Source organism: Mus musculus, chromosome 9, assembly GCF_000001635.26.
Source record: "Mus musculus strain C57BL/6J chromosome 9, GRCm38.p6 C57BL/6J".
Lineage (NCBI taxonomy): Eukaryota > Metazoa > Chordata > Mammalia > Rodentia > Muridae > Mus > Mus musculus.
The window spans coordinates 22,791,021-22,808,643 of NC_000075.6; the positions used below are offsets into that span (position 1 = coordinate 22,791,021).

The 17,623-nt window shown below is 42.0% G+C and overlaps 1 protein-coding gene and 1 long non-coding RNA gene across 10 annotated transcripts in view; one reads left to right on the forward strand and one right to left on the reverse strand.

Annotated features, from left to right (window-relative positions):
* Bbs9 (Bardet-Biedl syndrome 9 (human)) overlaps window positions 1–17,623 on the forward strand; it is a 412,725-nt gene that overhangs the window by 315,462 nt on the left and 79,640 nt on the right. For all 9 annotated transcript variants that reach the window (XM_006510416.4, XM_006510417.4, XM_006510418.4 and 6 more), the window contains one exon: window positions 2,731–2,913. In XM_006510416.4, coding sequence (XP_006510479.1) covers window positions 2,731–2,913 — 183 coding nt within the window. The remainder of the gene's footprint in view (window positions 1–2,730; window positions 2,914–17,623) is intronic.
* Gm39309 lies at window positions 21–13,985 on the reverse strand. The gene is made up of 3 exons (XR_003948296.1): window positions 13,917–13,985; window positions 1,844–1,982; window positions 21–519 (listed from the first exon to the last, which is right to left on the reverse strand). It is a non-coding gene; the product is annotated as a predicted gene, 39309 (long non-coding RNA).

Below are 17,623 nucleotides of genomic sequence, written 5' to 3' on the forward strand. Positions count from 1 at the left end.
AGATTACCATGAGGCCTATGTAACAGCAGCAAATAATGAGTTTTTAATATTTATAAATCCTTTTCTTTTTTGGTAATTTAAGTCTAAGTCCTGTAATTCTTAGTAATGGCCATATGAAATGACTGGCTTGCAAAATTCCTGAAAATTGAACAATTAGATCCTTCTCTAGATCATCTGGGAGGGGCTCACTAAGTGAGCTGCGGTGTGCTTCCCCCTCCACATGCTCCTCCTCCCTGAAGCCTTCCAAGCTCAGCTGGAGTTAGGATGCTCATCTCTGAACCTACAGCATGACTACAGTCTCAAGCAGGTTGGGCAAGATGGACGCCAGTGCTCAGTTCTGTTCTTTTACTTACTAGATAGGGCTGTGGCCACCCCACCGGAAGTTCCCAGTGCAGTGAAAGTGACAGGACTTTCTCCCACAGGCCGGAAGAAAGGGGTGCAAGAACAGCTTGTAAACTCGGAAAGCTTTTCTGGTCATCAGTGGCCTGCCTTTCACAATTTCTGATGATGCTGTATATCCTTTAAGTAGGAAAAAAAATTAAGACTTTAGATTAATGCCAGTTTTACTAGCAATTTTTATATTGTCAAGGTCAATTTTAAATGCAAGTCTAAACACATTTCGTGCACTTGGATGTCCCCACCTCCTCTGCCCATGTATATGCTCCATGCCCGGACGACTTCAGGGCCTTTCTGAGAATGGCCTCAGTCTTCTCCTCTGAATGAGAGAAATGATGTCAAGTAGGTACAAGTGACCAACGGCGCTGATCACATGGCACAGCACAGAAGCCACAGCATGCCATCTCTGCTTAGGTAATCGGGGGACCATTTTTAACAGTCATGCCACCAAGACAGTTTTCTTTGTGGTCTATAGGGCCTCCCTTATACGGTCAATATTTGCTCCCTCACCCTATTTTTCTTCTTTAGTATGAACTCTTTAAAGGTAGAGATTAGATCTGTCCCTTGTGGTTTCCCTACAGGGCACTCTGCACATTTCCTGCACGGACCTGGTACTCAGCGGGGGTTTATGACCTTGATCTTTCTATAACTTTTGCCAGCAAGCACGTCCTTTTGGCATCATAGCTCCACAACGATGCTTAATTGTTACCATTCATAGCAAGACAGCGAGTGTAAGCTCAGACTTCAACAAGAGTCAGTTGTGATCATGGTCAGGGTGCATATGATTTCAGGTGTTACAGTTTATGCAATCTTGCCTCTCCTGCCTCTTCTAGGGGACTTCTTAAAGTAATGGGAAGGGGATGCGCTCCAGCCCCATTTGAGTGAAGGAGGCCCCAGGGATATTAACTCCGGTCCATTGTAATCGGCCCCTTGCTAGCTTCTTTTACACTTTCTTTTCTGCACAATTAAGGCATTATTATAGCAATGCTTCTTTGCACTAATTGGTTCTGTATGTATGCTTTCTTTTAAATGATTATGAGGTCCTGTGGGCTACGAGCTCCAGTCTACTTCTTAGAATGCTAGTGGAAAGCACAGTCCTAGGTGCACAGGAAGCCATGATTTTATGTGCTACTGGCCATGGTTCAGATACTGGCTTCCTGGAGAACTGACTGACTGTAATTGGCTTCTGTGACTCCTTTAAGGTGTTGATCACATGGAAAAGAGTCCTAGTGTGAATGGCATGTTCAGGCAAAGATCAGCTGTGCTGTCTTCCCCCTCCCCGCCCCCCCATCGAGTGTCCTGTGTCTCTCAGACACCCTGCGGAGCCCCTACATGGAATTTGAGAGACCACACAGCTGTAGACTTCACTTGCTTGAATGACAGTGCTTTAACAAGCCCTTTGGGCCAGCGTCAATAAGCCATGAAGTATCACTGAATGGAGACTTACCTGCACCAGACTCCTGAATCTCATCTGAGTCGTCGAGCTGGCAGGCAGGCATTCGAGAAGGAGCTTACTGCTCCAGCGCTGGCCCTTCCTGTCCTGGGGACTGTAGACGCCATGAGTCTCCCGGGCAGCCGGTTCATTACTTTTAATGAGCACAGAATTTACCAAGACATTAAAATAAAATAGAATCAAGCACTGATGGGCAGACTTGGATATTCCACCCAATTGTTGCTTTAGCTCCTTTTTCCACAAGATTTTTCAAGAGAAGTTTTTAGAGCAGATTCTAGTCACTCCTGCCAATTTTTATCCTAAGTAGATTTGGCATTGCAAACCTAACACACCCTGAGCTGCTTTCTAATGCCCTGTGGGTTGGTGGCTGACATTTGTGTTAAAAATGACAGTTTTTTAACTAATCAGATATTTGAATCTTGTTTGGTTTTTTACAAGTCCTTAAGAAGTATTGGATATCTCAGTGCCATATAATCTATAAAGACAAATTTAAAAGAGTTATGTTCTGAAAAAGTGCCAGTTATTTAAAGCAAAGACTAACAGTTATTTTGATTTTGTTTTAATTGATCAGTCTTCATAGCAATTACAGAAGACTGAGATAGCTTTACTCTTCCTATGGCGAAGCACACACTGAACACTGTCCCTCTAAAGCTGATTCTGGGGATGTTTTCTTCCCTGCCATATGGATTTGGAATTACGTGGGGCATTTTCCCGAGGAAGGAAGCTAGCAGCCGACTTTGGTATTACTCAGTGTAACTTGTGTCTGGAAGAAGACAGAGCCCGTCAAGCTGTTTGCAAGGAAAACAGAAGCACAGCAAAGAGATCTGCCGAGGCTCAAGGACTGTGAAATTGTCCCTAACCAAAGTTTGTGATTTCTTCAGGTGATTGCTCTAGCAGATGCGATCGAGGAGAACCAGGACAGGCTGTTGCAGTCATTCTCAGGCCTGAAGAGTGCCACCCATTTGCTGATCCTGCTAATCAGGCTGTGGCAGAGGCTGAGCGCTGACCAGACTGCTATTCTGGAAGCAGCATTTCTGCCACTACAGGAAGACACGCAGGAACTGGTAAGGACCCTCAAGTCCCACAGCCGCATGACTGAGGAGGGTTGGGGTTGGGGTTGGTATCACATGGCTATCTATGATTTTTTTTTAAGGCACCAAAAGAAGGTTTACGTTTTCACAAAAAAGCTGTTTTCCTTTTCTTCAAACCATAATAAAAGTGTCATATGATGGCACTCTCCCCCCACCACGAATGGTTTTAAAAATAGGTATACAGTCCATTTTTATGTAGTCCTCAGTCTGTTTTTATGTGCTCTTCAATCTCTGAGCTGCAGGAAAGTAGTCATTTGACAGTCTGAGTGATCGCAGTAAATCCTCCAGATTAGCTAATCCTTCCCAGGCTGCCAGAGAAAACACTTCAGTCATTTTCATTTGTTCGGTGTTCTTAAGTTTTAGTGTTACTTCAAAGGTTAGGGGACTGGGATGGTTTTGCTGAGAATGACGGGAAGAGTTGCTTACGGTTACAGAGTTCTTTATAATCGCTCATAAAGTCCTTCGAAGAGGCATTTCGGAATGAAAGGGAGAAAATGAGGATGGGACGGTTTTCACCAGAGCCCACTAAAGAAAAACACCGAAATTCTCTGAATCCTAGATGCATACAGGACCAAGTACCTCGCAGGTGCTCTTCTGCGTGCACTTATTTATGGAGGAATACTAGGCAGCGTGGAGACCAGAGGTGTGAGCATACTCCTCGTGGTGGTTGTTTCAGGGGGATGCTGGTTTCAAACCCATTTTCAAACCTAAACCTAAGGACGTGGTTATGAAACTAATAGCCCTGAGACTAGCAGTTAGTGCTCAAGAGGCCTTTCCCATCAATCACAGATGTGGCCCTGGAGATAGCTTAAGGAGTGTTTCTACCTCCATTTACAAGTAACAACACCTAAGTTTTCCTATGCTTAAATGCTTTTCTAAGTCTGTCTGCTCAGAAAGTGTGTGTTTTAGCCAGATGCCTTATTTAAGTGAACAAGTGATTGTCTTAGTTACTTTTCTATTGCTGTGAAGAGACACCATGACCAAGGCAACTTAAGAAAGAAAATGTTCAATCTGAGGCTCATAGTTCCAGAGGGTTAGGATCCATGACCACCATTGATGGCTAGGAGCATGGCAGACAGTGCTGGGCAGTGTTGGGCAGTGCTGGGCAGGGCAGGATAGGACAGGGCTGGACAGGGCTGGACAGGGCAAGCAGGGCAGGCAGGAAAGGCAGGCAGGCAGGCAGGCAGGAAGAGCAGTGAAGTAGTAGTTGAGAGCCTACATCTGATTGACAAACACCAGGCAGAGAGAGCTAACTGGGAATGGAATGGACAAAGCCCTCCTATGGTGACCCACCTCCTCCAACAAGGCCAAACCTCCCAGTCCTTCCCAAACCTTACCAATACTTGGAGACAAAGCATCCAAAAATGATTCTACAGGCCATTCTCATTTAAACTACCACAGTCATTAAAAAAAAAAAAATCACAAGTTTTGTCAGCTGCATCAAAATTTTAAGACAGAAAAGCTCTATTTTGTGACCTAAAATACTAATACATACACTGAAAAGTGGGCTACTTATTTTATTGGCAAATGATATAAAGAGACCAACAAAAAGTTTTGTAAGTCAAATTGACGTTCAGAAACTGAACCGGAGACTATTTTCTACAAAGAGGGAAGGAGCAGGGGGTGGGTCGGATTGTTTATAAACTCGCTCTGGAGGCATAAAGCCTTAGGTAGTCTCTGGTTTGGTCCCACCATGGTGTCAGTCACCAGAGTCCTTACCTGGCCTGAATTACTGTGTCTGTGTGCATTAGGAGCGAGTTAGGTTCCCCCCCCCGGGGGGGGGGCTGTAAGAGGAGCTAAAGAGTGAGGCAAGTAGAGGACTGGAAATTAGAAGTCATCCCTGGAGCAGGCTTGCACCTCCTTCCAAGTCACCCTCATGCTAACTGTGTGCCTCGCGGTCACAGTTGAGAACAAGAATCATGTCTTGTGTTTGCTACAGCCCTGGTGCATAGGCCGTATTGATTCAGTGGAAGAATGTATAGAGTGTGAAAGGTGGAAGAGAAGAAAGCAGGGCAGGCCAGTGCACACAAACCCCGTATATAAAAAGTAGGAGCATTAGTGCTGCCAAGGCTGGTGAGATGGCTCAGCAGGTAAGGACAAAGACCATGCAAGCTCAGCAACCAGGCTCCGTGCCTGGAGACCAAGTAAAGGTGGATGGAGGGAACCGGTGCCTCAGAGTTGTCTTCTGACCTCTGCATATGCACAGTGACATACCGTCCCCCCCTCAATACATACATGCATACATACACACACATGCACACATGCATACATACATACATACATACACACACATGCACACATGCATACATACATACACACACATGCACACATGCATACACACACATGCATACATACATACATACATACACACACATACACACATGCATACATACATACACACACATGCACACATACATACACACACATGCACACATGGATAGACACAAAAATAATAAACTAAACATCTCTAACTGACAGTGGATCGCTTTCCTGAAACCTGTTTCACTGTCTGCAGGTTCTAAATTTCTGTGTTTTGTGTTCAACAGCAGACCAAAAAATATTAATATATAAATATTGTCTTGACAAGAGAGAATCTACGTTAGCATAATATTTATTATAGTTTGTTGTTATGAGTCCTTGATTTCATTATTAGCTATTATCGGTTTCTTTCTGTGCCTATTTATAAATCAGGTGTATACATATATGAAAATATGTTTGTCTAGGGTTTAGCTCCGAGGGTTCAGGCATCCACTGCCAGTTTGGTATGTCAGGATGAGGGAAATGTACTATCAACAAAGAGTTTTTCTTTTTGCACTTTGTCTCAGCTTGTCATTTTCTTATTTTATCTTTTATTTTCTAAGAACAATTAAAAATTGGTTTTTGTTAGAAGGAATGAACTTTGAGGTTTGAATATTTCATTTTCGTGGCTCAGCTGTGTGGCACAGAGGCCTACCACATAACACTTATTTGTGAGGTCTACGGACATGGCATGGGAATTGTGAACTAGTGGGTCAAAACCATACAGTGTGTATATGTATGTCTTAAAAGATGAAAAAATGTTTCTTTTAAGACACAAGCTGTCTCACCATCCTAACTTACTACTGAACTTCATAATGTGTAATGCCACTCAGTTTTTCTTAGCAGAGTTGGTTCTCTCCCACCACTGTGTGGGGTTTGGAGTTGATCTTAGATTGAGTGTGTTCACCATGGAAGAGCAGCATCTCTTAGAAATGCATGATGTATTCACCATGTGCGCCAAGGAGACCAGAGTCCTGTAGAAATGCATGACTATGTTCACCATGTCGAACGTTGAAAGGCTTAATCTCTTCTTGGAGACTCTCTATGTTGCCCATCTATATATATATCCTCTATTCTCCAGAGAATGCAGAGAAAGTTTCTTCCAACTCTCTTCCTAATGTGGTGAGATTAGAAGGTGAATATACTTATGTCTGTTGGATGTAAGATATTTGGAAATAACACAGACCAAAGAATGAAAACAAAGAGCAATTTGGATACTTCTTGTGGTACTCTTCATCTTTAGTTGTTGTATTCACTTCAGAGTTAGGATGTTGAGACAGCTTGTATCTTCAAAGAAACATTTTTTTTCATCTTTTAAGACACACACATACACTGTGTGGTTTTGACACACTACTAGTTCAAAATTCTCATGCTGTGTCTGTAGACCTCACAAATAAGTGTTATGTGGTGGGCCTCTGTGCTACCCAGCTGAGCCATGAAAATGAAATATTCAAACCTGAAATAACTTGAGAGGAGGGTGAGGCAGGAAAGAAAGGAGTCTCTTACCAGAATGTTGAAAATATACCCCATATTGAAGTTATTATGATACCACAAAAATCTGAATGCAATTTAGATGGTTTGGTTGAGGGTGGATGGCAAAGCACATGTGTGAGGGGAGAGACCCGGACATGTGGGCAACATTTCCAGAAGACACTTTCAGCCCAAGGGCAGATGTCCCCACAAGTGACAGGTAGGAAGGAATGTTCAGAAGATATTTATGTTTCAAACATATCCGTATAATTTTTATACTGATTTGTTGTGTAGTTATTGAGATAGAATATATCAAGCAGGCTACATTTGATAGAAAACTCTAGAATAATATCTTCCTAATGCTATCAGGTTAACAAAGCAAACAATATTCAGAACCTTCCCATGTTAGTAGTAGAGCACAGTGCCCTTTGAATGTCATCAGGGGTCAGTGCCAGTCATCAGCAGTTTGTTTGAAACAGCGCTGCGTGTGTAGCAGAACTCATGGTTGTTTCCCTGTCTCTTTAGGGATACTTCTCCTTCTCCCTTCCTTCTTTCTCCCTTCCTCCCCTCCCTTTCCTCCCTCCCTCCCTCCCTCCCTCCCTCCCTCCCTCCCTCCCTCCCTCCCTTCTTCCTTCCTTCCTTCCTTCCCCTCTCTCTCTCTCTCTCTCTTCCTTTCTTTTGTCCTTTCACTCTTGCTTTCCCTTGTTTATCCGTCACTTTCCAGTAGCAAAGAAATGCTAGTATTTCAGATTAGTACATGTACTTTTTTTAAGGTGCTAAAACATATATGCACCAGATGTACTTTGTAGAGATGATTTGTCTACTGAGAATAATATTGAAAACTTTGTTTTGTCTCTAAGAGGTCTTAAGTATAGTTTCACTGGTAGATTTAATAATTAAAACTTTCCACTGTCCTCTTTCTGTAATGATGGCATAATGTAGTCTGAAATAATATTTCATTACTGTGTGTAGTAGGGCTTTTGTGTATGTGCTTGCTGTGTATCTAACCCAGACCATTAGGAATGCTAAGTATATTTTCTACCATTGAGCTCTACTCCCGTGCTCCCAATAACTTTAAATTATAATAAAACAAATAGTTTTCAGGCTAGGAGTAGAAGATATTTGAGAGCATAAAATCTTACAGGGAGCAGGGTTGAAAGTCTATCCCATCTATTTTGAAGTTCTATAGAACATACTGTGTCTACTCCTGCCAATGAGGATTGTATTAGAGGTTGTGACAGTAACACATTAACATCTTGTTCCTCTGATGCCTCACAGAAGCCAAAAGTCATACAGGTGTAGTGTGTGTATGTGTGTGTGTGTCTGTGTGTGTGTGTGTGTGTGTGTGTGTGTGTATACATATACACACATTTTTAGGCTCAATGGGATTATCTTTTATCAAGTCATTTAATCATCTAATGAATTTTTATTAAGGATTTACTAGTTTTTAAGCATTGCTTGGGCTACGATATAACTTGTAAACAAAATATATTTAGGTGTCATTTTTGGTGGTTTTAACTCAATTTCATAAGCAAATATTGTAATCCTGAACTCTTCAATACAGTAGCCACTTACAACACAAAATATAAATAAGCTGACGTGAAATAAATTGACTTCATTATCTGTCTTTCACTCGCTAGTAGCTACATGTGATGGGTGCTTGCTCATTAGACAGTGCAGACAGTGCAGACAGAGACGTCTGGCATTCCAGAAAGTCTGTAGCCTAGCAGTGGTAAGCAGCAAGAAAAACAGGGCTATATCCGTTGGACTCATCACAGCACATAATAGTAAACTAATAAAAGCAGAGCAGGAGACTGACATGAAATTCCTTCCTGATGTCTGATTTACTGTCCCTTATCTGTGGTGTCCTGGGATCAGTGTGGTCGTATGTCAACACCAGGTCCTTGTAGAAACAAGAGCTTAACCTGAGAGATCTGAATGTATCTGCATAAAGGGAGGCAGGAGACAGCAGCATTGTTGTTGCTCTGCCTTTGATATAGTTTAGAAGTATTCTACAGACCCATGCATGCCCTGGGAGCCTGGCTGCTAGCCTGCAACACTACTGAGAGATGGTAAACCCCGGAGGGGGTGGAACCTAGTGGAAGGGAGTGTGTCATGAAGGTAGCTGAAAGGGATCCTGGGATCACAGTCATGTCCTCCGGTCTCTCACTTTCTCTTTGACCTGAGGTGAGAACTGCTCTGCCATATGCTACCACGATGCTACTATTTATGTCTTGCCACAGACCCAAAGGCAACACGGCCAAACGACCGTGGTTGATAACCCTGAAGCTGTGAGTCCAAGTAAACCTTCCTTCCTTATAATTTGGGTATAACCTCAGGCATTTCATCACAGCAACCAAAAGCAAAGTATAGTATCCTCCACATGGCCTTGGCAAATACTGTTGCCTTTATGAATCTTTTCTGCCAGCGTGAACATGGCCTTTGAATTCTTTTGATTGCAGTCTCCTGGATACTTGCTTTATCCTGGATTGGATGTGGATGAATTCTCTTTACCCTTCCTGATCACAGCTCAGATCTGCTTCTCATTATTTTAGTAAACAGCTCAGATGACTGGATTTTTCATCCAGCCGATGGCAAGAGAGCAAGGAGGAGGAGGACTGGGGTTTCTGAGTAGGCTGCCGGAGCCTTCTCTTTCTGAGGTCTGTGTGTGTTCACTTGGCTCTGGGGGAGCCTGGAATGAAAAGAGCAAGAGTGTGCTGGTGTGGAGACCTGGCTTTGTAAACTCCGCATGGCATAGCATTTGTCTTGATAGTTCAATTCCTTTGAATTGCATTCAATATCTTTGGCAGTATTTTCTACCATTTGAAAAAGAAATGTTTTATTGTATTCTCAAGGACTTAATAGTTAACTTTCCCTGGTACTAACTTTTAAAACTCCCTGAGAAAGTTGGATGGAAATTCACATCAACGGAAGAGGGAGACTTGAACCTTCAGTCTAATTGATTGATGGTTCCTTTTACAAACGGATACGGAAAGGAAACTTATTTTTAACATGTTGAACATGGTTCATGTGAGAAAGCAGATGTTTATAATAGGAAGTCCTATTGTACGGAGGGACTTATCGAGGCTCACTTCTAAGGCTGAAAGGTGACTAGGCCGCAGGTCAGATTTGAAGTCAGAACCATTGTGCCTGCTGTCTGGACTGAGCGATGACTAATCACCACCATTACTAATGAGCCTGCTCAAAAGAGAAACAGGAGGAAGTCTGGTGTCACTATTAAGTCTGCCTTTGTGACGGCTCAAGTATCATCACAATTATAACTGTCTATGGGAATGTGGGCCAGAAAGTAAATATTTTGGTATTTCCCATGGTCCTAGCCAGCAAGATAAACATGTGGAATTAGTTTCTTATTCATAATGGCAATATAAGATGCAACTGCTATTGTTTAATTATGTAATATTCTGTATTACCAGAGTTGACTACAACATACAGTCCAAATCTTTTTTTTTTAATTTTTTATTAGGTATTTAGCTCATTTACATTTCCAATGCTATACCAAAAGTCCCCCATACCCACCCACCCCCACTCCCCTACCCACCCACTCCCCCTTTTTGGCCCTGGCGTTCCCCTGTACTGGGGCATATAAAATTTGCGTGTCCAATGGGCCTCTCTTTCCAGTGATGGCCGACTAGGCCATCTTTTGATACATATGCAGCTAGAGTCAAGAGCTCCGGGGTACTGGTTAGTTCATAATGTTGTTCCACCTATAGGGTTGCAGATCCCTTTAGCTCCTTGGGTACTTTCTCTAGCTCCTACATTGGGAGCCCTGTGATCCATCCATTAGCTGACTGTGAGCATCCACTTCTGTGTTTGCTAGGCCCCGGCATAGTCTCACAAGAGACAGCTACATCTGGGTCCTTTCAATAAAATCTTGCTAGTGTATGCAATGGTGTCAGCGTTTGGATGCTGATTATGGGGTGGATCCCTGGATATGGCAGTCTCTACATGGTCCATCCTTTCATCTCAGCTCCAAACTTTGTCTCTGTAACTCCTTCCAAGGGTGTTTTGTTCCCACTTCTAAGGAGGGGCATAGTGTCCACACTTCAGTCTTCATTTTTCTTGAGTTTCATGTGTTTAGGAAATTGTATCTTATATCTTGAGGGCATCATCCTGAGTGAGGTAACACATTCACAAAGGAACTCACACAATATGTACTCACTGATAAGTGGATATTAGCCCAAAACCTAGTATACCCAAGATATAAGATACAATTTCCCAAATCTTTTAAGAATTCCTTTCTGGAAAGCTCCTTGCCTCTGGCCATTTCCTTTCTACCTGACTGCCCGTGCTGGCATTTGAAACAGCCTTCTTGCCATTTCTGTGGAGGTCATCTGTCATGTCTCTGGAGCCCAGCACCGCAGTCCTCCTGCTTCACACCTGGTTCTGTGTTTGCCTGGGCTCTGAGGCACCTGCATGGAGTTCGAGTGCCAGTGCTGGACAGCCAGGACTTTGTGTCCCCTGGCTCCGCCATTTCTCATTTATAAACTCCCCCGTCTGTGCCTCCACAGCATCAATCCACAGAAGCCGTGCTGAGTCTCATCAAAGCAGAGCCACTGGCTTTGTCTTCCTGTAGATAGCACTGGCTGTTTGTCCATCTACCTGCTTGCTGTAGGCAGGTCAGTCTGTCTCCCCCCTCTTTCCTTCTGGGCTGTATTCCCTTGTGGACTCCAGCAGGGCATGACACTGTTTTCCTTCACATTGTCCCAACATTGTCAAGTGTTCTTCTCTACATGTCCAATAAATTCAAGAACAGATTCTTTTGCATCCACACAGAGTTGAAGCACAGAATTATTAGTCTATCATCATTTAGAGGATGAAACTCCACATTTTATTATAATCTCTCAAATAATTACAGATGTTCTTCCATAACTGTAAAGTTTTTCAAAGATCACTTTTTACAAGGGAAACATTCTACCTCTTTTTCTATGCTCTTTATTTTGTGAACTGCACCAAATGTTTTTGTGTTGAATAAGAGCAAAGCATTTTTTGATATATGGATCTTTTTGGTCTGTTTTTTGTTTTTGTTTTTGAGACAGGGTTTCTCTGTAACACCCCTGGCTGTCCTGGAATTCTCTTTGTAGACCAGGCTGGTCTCAAACTCACAGAGATCCACCTGCCTCTACCTCCCAAGTGCTGGTATTAAAGGTGTGTGCCACCATGCCTAGCTCATATAGATCCATCATATAAATACATTAAGCTAGATGACCAGCACATGTATAGTCATGTGAGACATAATATCATAATGTCTTAGTCATTGTCTTAGGGTTTCCATTGCTGTGAACAGACACCATGACCAAGGCTACTCTTATAAGGATGTCATTTAATTGGTGCTGGTTTACATATTCAGAAGTTTAGTCCATTATCATCAAGGTGGGAAGCATTGCAGCATACAGGCAGGCATGGTTCAGGAGGAGCTGAGAATTATATATCTTTATCTGAAGGCTGCTAGCAGAACACTCACTTCCAGGCAGCTAGCACTAGGGTATTAAAACCCACACCCACAGTGACACACCTACTCTAATAAGGCTATACGTCCTAATAGTGCCACTCCTTGGGCCAACCGTATTCAAGCCACCATATTCCACTCCCTGGCCCCCATGCACTTGTTCAACTATATGAGTCTATGGGGCCATACTTAGCCATAGCATAATGCAAAATACATTTTGTTCAGCTTCAGAAGTCCCATAGTCTATAAGAATGTTAAACGTCTCAACAATGTTAAAAGTCTAAAGTTCAAAGCCTCTTCTGAGATTCATCCAATCACTTAACTGTAATCCCTTATAAAGTCAAAGTAAAAAAAAATCAGATTACATACTTCTACCATCACAGGATGTATATTACCATTCTAAAACATCATAGTGAGGAAATACTGAACCAAAGCAAGACCAAAACCAAACTGGGCAAACTGCAAACTCTGTATCTTCATGTCTAATGTCAAAGTGCTCTTCAGATCTCTAACTTCTTTCATCTTTGTTGACTGCAACACAGTTCTTTTTGGCTGGTTCTACTCCCTTTTAGCAGCCTTCCTCAGCAAGTATACCATGGCTCTGGCATCTCTAACATCTTGGAGTATCCAGGACAACTTCAACTTTACAGTTTCTTGATCCATGTCTGGGATTCACATATGATCTTCCTCAAAAGGGCTAGTGTCACTTATCCAGCTCTGCCCTCTGTAGCACTGTACACTCTGGTTGACTCCACTCCACTCCTGATGTTGTTCTTGGTGATTATGCCATGGCACTGGCATCTTCAATACACTGGCGTCTTCCACTGCAACTAGGCTTCACCCACAGCCTCTCATAGGATCACTTCATGGTGCCAAGCCTCAAGTTCTTTGCAAGGCCCCTTCAGTTCTTGTCTGTCAATTGCAACTGAGGCTCTACCTTTATCAATGGCCTTCCCTGGCCTCTCATAGTGCCAAGCCTTAGCTACTCTCCAATAACCTCTTCATACCTTCAAAACCAGGACCACCTGGGTGACTCTTAAATATTACCAAGTCAAGCTTCAATACAAGGTACATCCTTGGTTATCTCTGGAACACAGCTTCTTTGTGCTCTCAGAAAACACTCCCCAGAAGATTTCACCTCAGTGATGCTGGTCTCCTCTTAATCACTGATACTTTCAAAGCTCCAGCCATCCAGTATCAATTGTCCCAGTAACCTCTTCTACTCTTAACTCTAAAGCAAGAGCCACATGGCTGAAGCTGGCGAAGTCTGCTGCTTGCTGGGGCTGGAACATGGCCTCCTTGTTCTAAAACATTATCACCAGATTTCTGTCTTCCAACTCCTCACTGCCCTACCTTGGCTGTCCTGGTACTTGCTCTGTAGATTGACCTTGAACTCAGAGATCTGCATGGCTGTCTCCTGAATACTGAGATTAAAGAAATGTATCACCATGCCTGGACTTAAGTGTTTATTCAGCTAGAACCTGCTCTATCTTAAGCTGGCTTTGAACTCAGAGATCTGTTTGCCTCTTTCTCCTGATTAAAGTTGTGTATCAGCATGCTTGGGCCTACTCTTTTCCTGGCCACTATTCCCCAAGATCCGGATCAAAAGCCAGTGGCCTCCATTTCTGGATTGTAGTTCATTCAAGATTAAAAGTCTGAATGGAAACAATAACCAGATAATAATAATGCCTATATATAACTATTCCTTGTTCAATGGCAAATTCGTAAATGTTAAACTTACCTGGGTGAGATCTTGCTCCAAAGTCACCAGTCTGCAATCTGTTTATCTCCATGAACACAGGATTTAGCTCCATCGCTCTTCCTAATGCCCTTTTATTACTTGAACCATACATTTTGTATTTTTTTTTAAGATTACAGATTAGATCACAGATTAAGCGTTGTCAAGATGTCCTTCATGAGACTAAACCACAAAACAGAGAGTTTAGGATTGTTTTGAGACTTTCTTTGAGAATGCAATTAATTTGACTATTTTCACCTTAGCCTCAGGCAGACTCTTTGGACAAGGCCAAAAGCAACCACATTCTTTACCAAAATATCACATGAGCAGTCTCTGGGCCAGTTACTAAAATTCTTCTCCCCTGAAACCTCTAGAGCCAGGCTTCCATAGTTCAAATCACCCTCAGCAAAACAAAGTCTTCCATATATCTACTAGGATATCTCATTAAGCCCCACTTAAAGCATTCCACTGCTTTCCAAATCAAAGTCCCCAAATTCTCATTCTTTCAAGCAAAAGCATGGTCAGGCTTATACCTCACTCGTGGTACTAACTTCTGTCTTAGTTAGGGTTTCCATTGCTGTGAAGAGATGCCATAACTAATGCAACTTTTATAAGAGATTACATTTAATTGGAGCTGGCTTACAGGTTTAGAGCTTCAGTCCATTTTCATCAAAACAGGAAGCATAGCAGCATCCAGGCAGGCATGGTGCAGACAGAGCTCAGAGTTCTACCTCTTGTTCTGAAGGCAAACAGGAGAAGACTAACTTCCAGGCAGCTAGGAGTACGGTCTCAAAGCCCATTCCTATAGTGACATACTTCCTCCAACAAGGTCACACATCCTAATAGTGCCACTCCCTGAGTCAAGCATATGCAAACCACCACAAAAGGTAAAGGGACAGCATATATGATAACGGCTCCCTAAAGTTATAGACTCAAGTTCAGTGAGTTGTATAGACCTTGGGTCTGGGTAACTGTGGGCTGTGTGATAGTTTTGTTTAATTTCAATTAAATTAATTTTTAATTAAATTAATTCAAATAACACACTTAAAAAATAAATATTCAATATTTAAAAGTTGAGGTTACTCACATGATAGCTATCTGTATGCAAGTACAGTCTGGGATCCTCATACAGTGACATGTGACATATTTCACATTTCTCAGAGTGTATCCCAGTTGTAAAACTGTGCTTGACTGTATACTGGAGCATCCACCCACCCACATAACCTAACAACAGAGATAAATTCAAGAATTTTTATCTTACCAGTGATAAATGTGCACATGTGACAGCCATTGATAAGCACACTTCGCTTCCTATGCCTTAGCCATATTTGGCAATAAATGGTAAAACAGACATTTACTAAAATGTGCATAGCTGCTTATTTCTGATACTGTCTTTCCAGAGATCTCTCTAGGAAAACATATATCATAAAGCTAACACTATATCAGAAATCTAAGTTAATGAACTAAGAGAATGGTAGAGTCCATTTGGTATCATAATGTTTATAATTATGAAATACTGAAGCAAACTAAATACAAATTTTGAGAAACATAAATGTATTGAGTAGAATATGATGCCATACCCGGATTAAAGTGTCTTCTAGAGCAAAATGCTGAATTGATTCTGAGTCCTTATGTATGTTATCAGACTTCAGACACAGGCCTCTTCATCTGTACACTGATAAAGGAGCTTGTACTTTAAACAATTTGGTTTTGAAGCAGGGGTGGGGGGAGAGTGGGGGGAGGGACTGTGACCATTCAGATAATGTCTGACCTCGTAAACGGACAGCACAGAGGAGGAGCAGGATACTCAGAGTATGAGTAAACTTGTCTACAGGCGCTGGGAGGGGATGAACTTACAGTCTGCAGACTGAGGCTCTGGCAGGTCAGCAGCATCAGGCTCATGGCTCACAGGTTACATTGGATGCTGTGACTTGAGAAAGGAATCGGCTTCTGTTTCAGGTGTATCCTTTCTTAGGAATTTTTTTAACTACATACTCTGGACTTTGTTTTGTTTGGCTGTGACCTTACTATAAGTGATCCACTTAAGCACAATAAATGAATAAAGCAATACATGTACAAGTTATCTATACATGTATCCAAGTTATATTTTTTAGCAGAAAGGAACCAAAAATTACCTTGTTTGCTTAGTTTCTATCAACTAAACTGCATAAGCCCCCTTTATGTTTTATTATGTCATTTGGAGGTGACAACAGTAATAAATCAGTAATAAAAAAAGTTCTTAAAAAAATAAAAGCAGACTGACACACCCTTAGGAAACCAAATATGTTAAACCATATTTTCTAAAACTATGATCCAGGCGGTGTGTATGTAGCTGAACGGTAGGTCACATGCTTAGCACATCCAACACCCTGGTTCAGTCCTCAGCATTGCCGGGAAACCGTCACAGAACGAAATCCAAAGACATTTGTGGTGCATTTGGAAACTTTATTTACTAGGGTGTGTGGTTTTCATGAGGATAGTCTTAATACCCCTGAAAATGTGTGAGGACGAATTGAATGCCTGATGTGGGACCAGGTGTGTGGCAAGCATCCAAATGGGGTCATCACTACTGTAGTTCAGCAGTAAGATGCCGGTGCTGGGGCCCTCCCATTCCTCCATGTATTGTTAGGAGAAACAAAAGCAAGAGGACTTGCAGTTAAGCTCTGATGGCATGCTTTTTAACACTTCAAATGTTAAGTAATCATTCAAAGAGTGCTGTGAGTCTCATTTAGACATAATTTTTAAAAATAACATATTGCGTTCCCGAGTAAGAAGAAATATGTAAGCAACCTGCATTGGCTCAGGTGTTTCTCTTAAGTCAGTACCATAGGCCACTGCACGGCACTTCCTCCTATGGCAGCAGGAAGGTGTCATGGAGGGGGTCGGGCATGCTTAACACTGCTGCACCACTGTCTCAATTTCTACGCCTCAGAAATTCCTTTACAGTGTTGCTTTGGCTCCTCCCTCAGTTGGATCACATGTTTCTGAAGGTGAAGAAGGCTCTGCCCAAAGCCAGCAGTTCCTCTTAGGCAAACTGGTGTTTCCTTTGCAGAACTGGAATGAGGCAGATCTCATTGGTTCTAGACATGGGTGGCCTTGCTGACTTCAGTGTTGCTCGCATACAGTGGGAATGCATGTACCTGGGTGGCAGTGACAGGCTTTCTTTCTCTGTGGGGGTCGGTTAGCCTTATGCTCTAGGAAACATTGCTTTGCAAAAATAGGAACATTGCTTTTTGAGTGACTCATGCTTGCTTCACTAACTTTAGGTTCATAATCTTCCCTTGCTTTTCTGTACATACAGGAAAAGTTTTGGTAACTAACAAGACACCATATGAGTCTTAAAAATTTTTATAAATAATATTTGTGATGTGTGTGTGTGTGTGTGTATGTGTGTGTTTACACACATGCGCATATACAATGTTGCAAATGTGGTGGTCAGAAGAAAGCCCTTCCTATCTTGAATAACTTACTTGAGGATTTTGGTTCTAGGACAAGGACTAGAGGATAAAATAAATCCTGCTGAAATCTTTAAATCTACCACTCTCTAAATATATGTTTTTTTCTACATCATTATAGTTTCATATTTTTCTGTTATTGATAATGCAAGGTACTTACAGGTAGGAGCTATATCTGAGTCTCTTTCATTTTTTTAATTTCACAGTACTTAATATCATGTACCATTTAATCATACATATTTTTAAGAATAAATA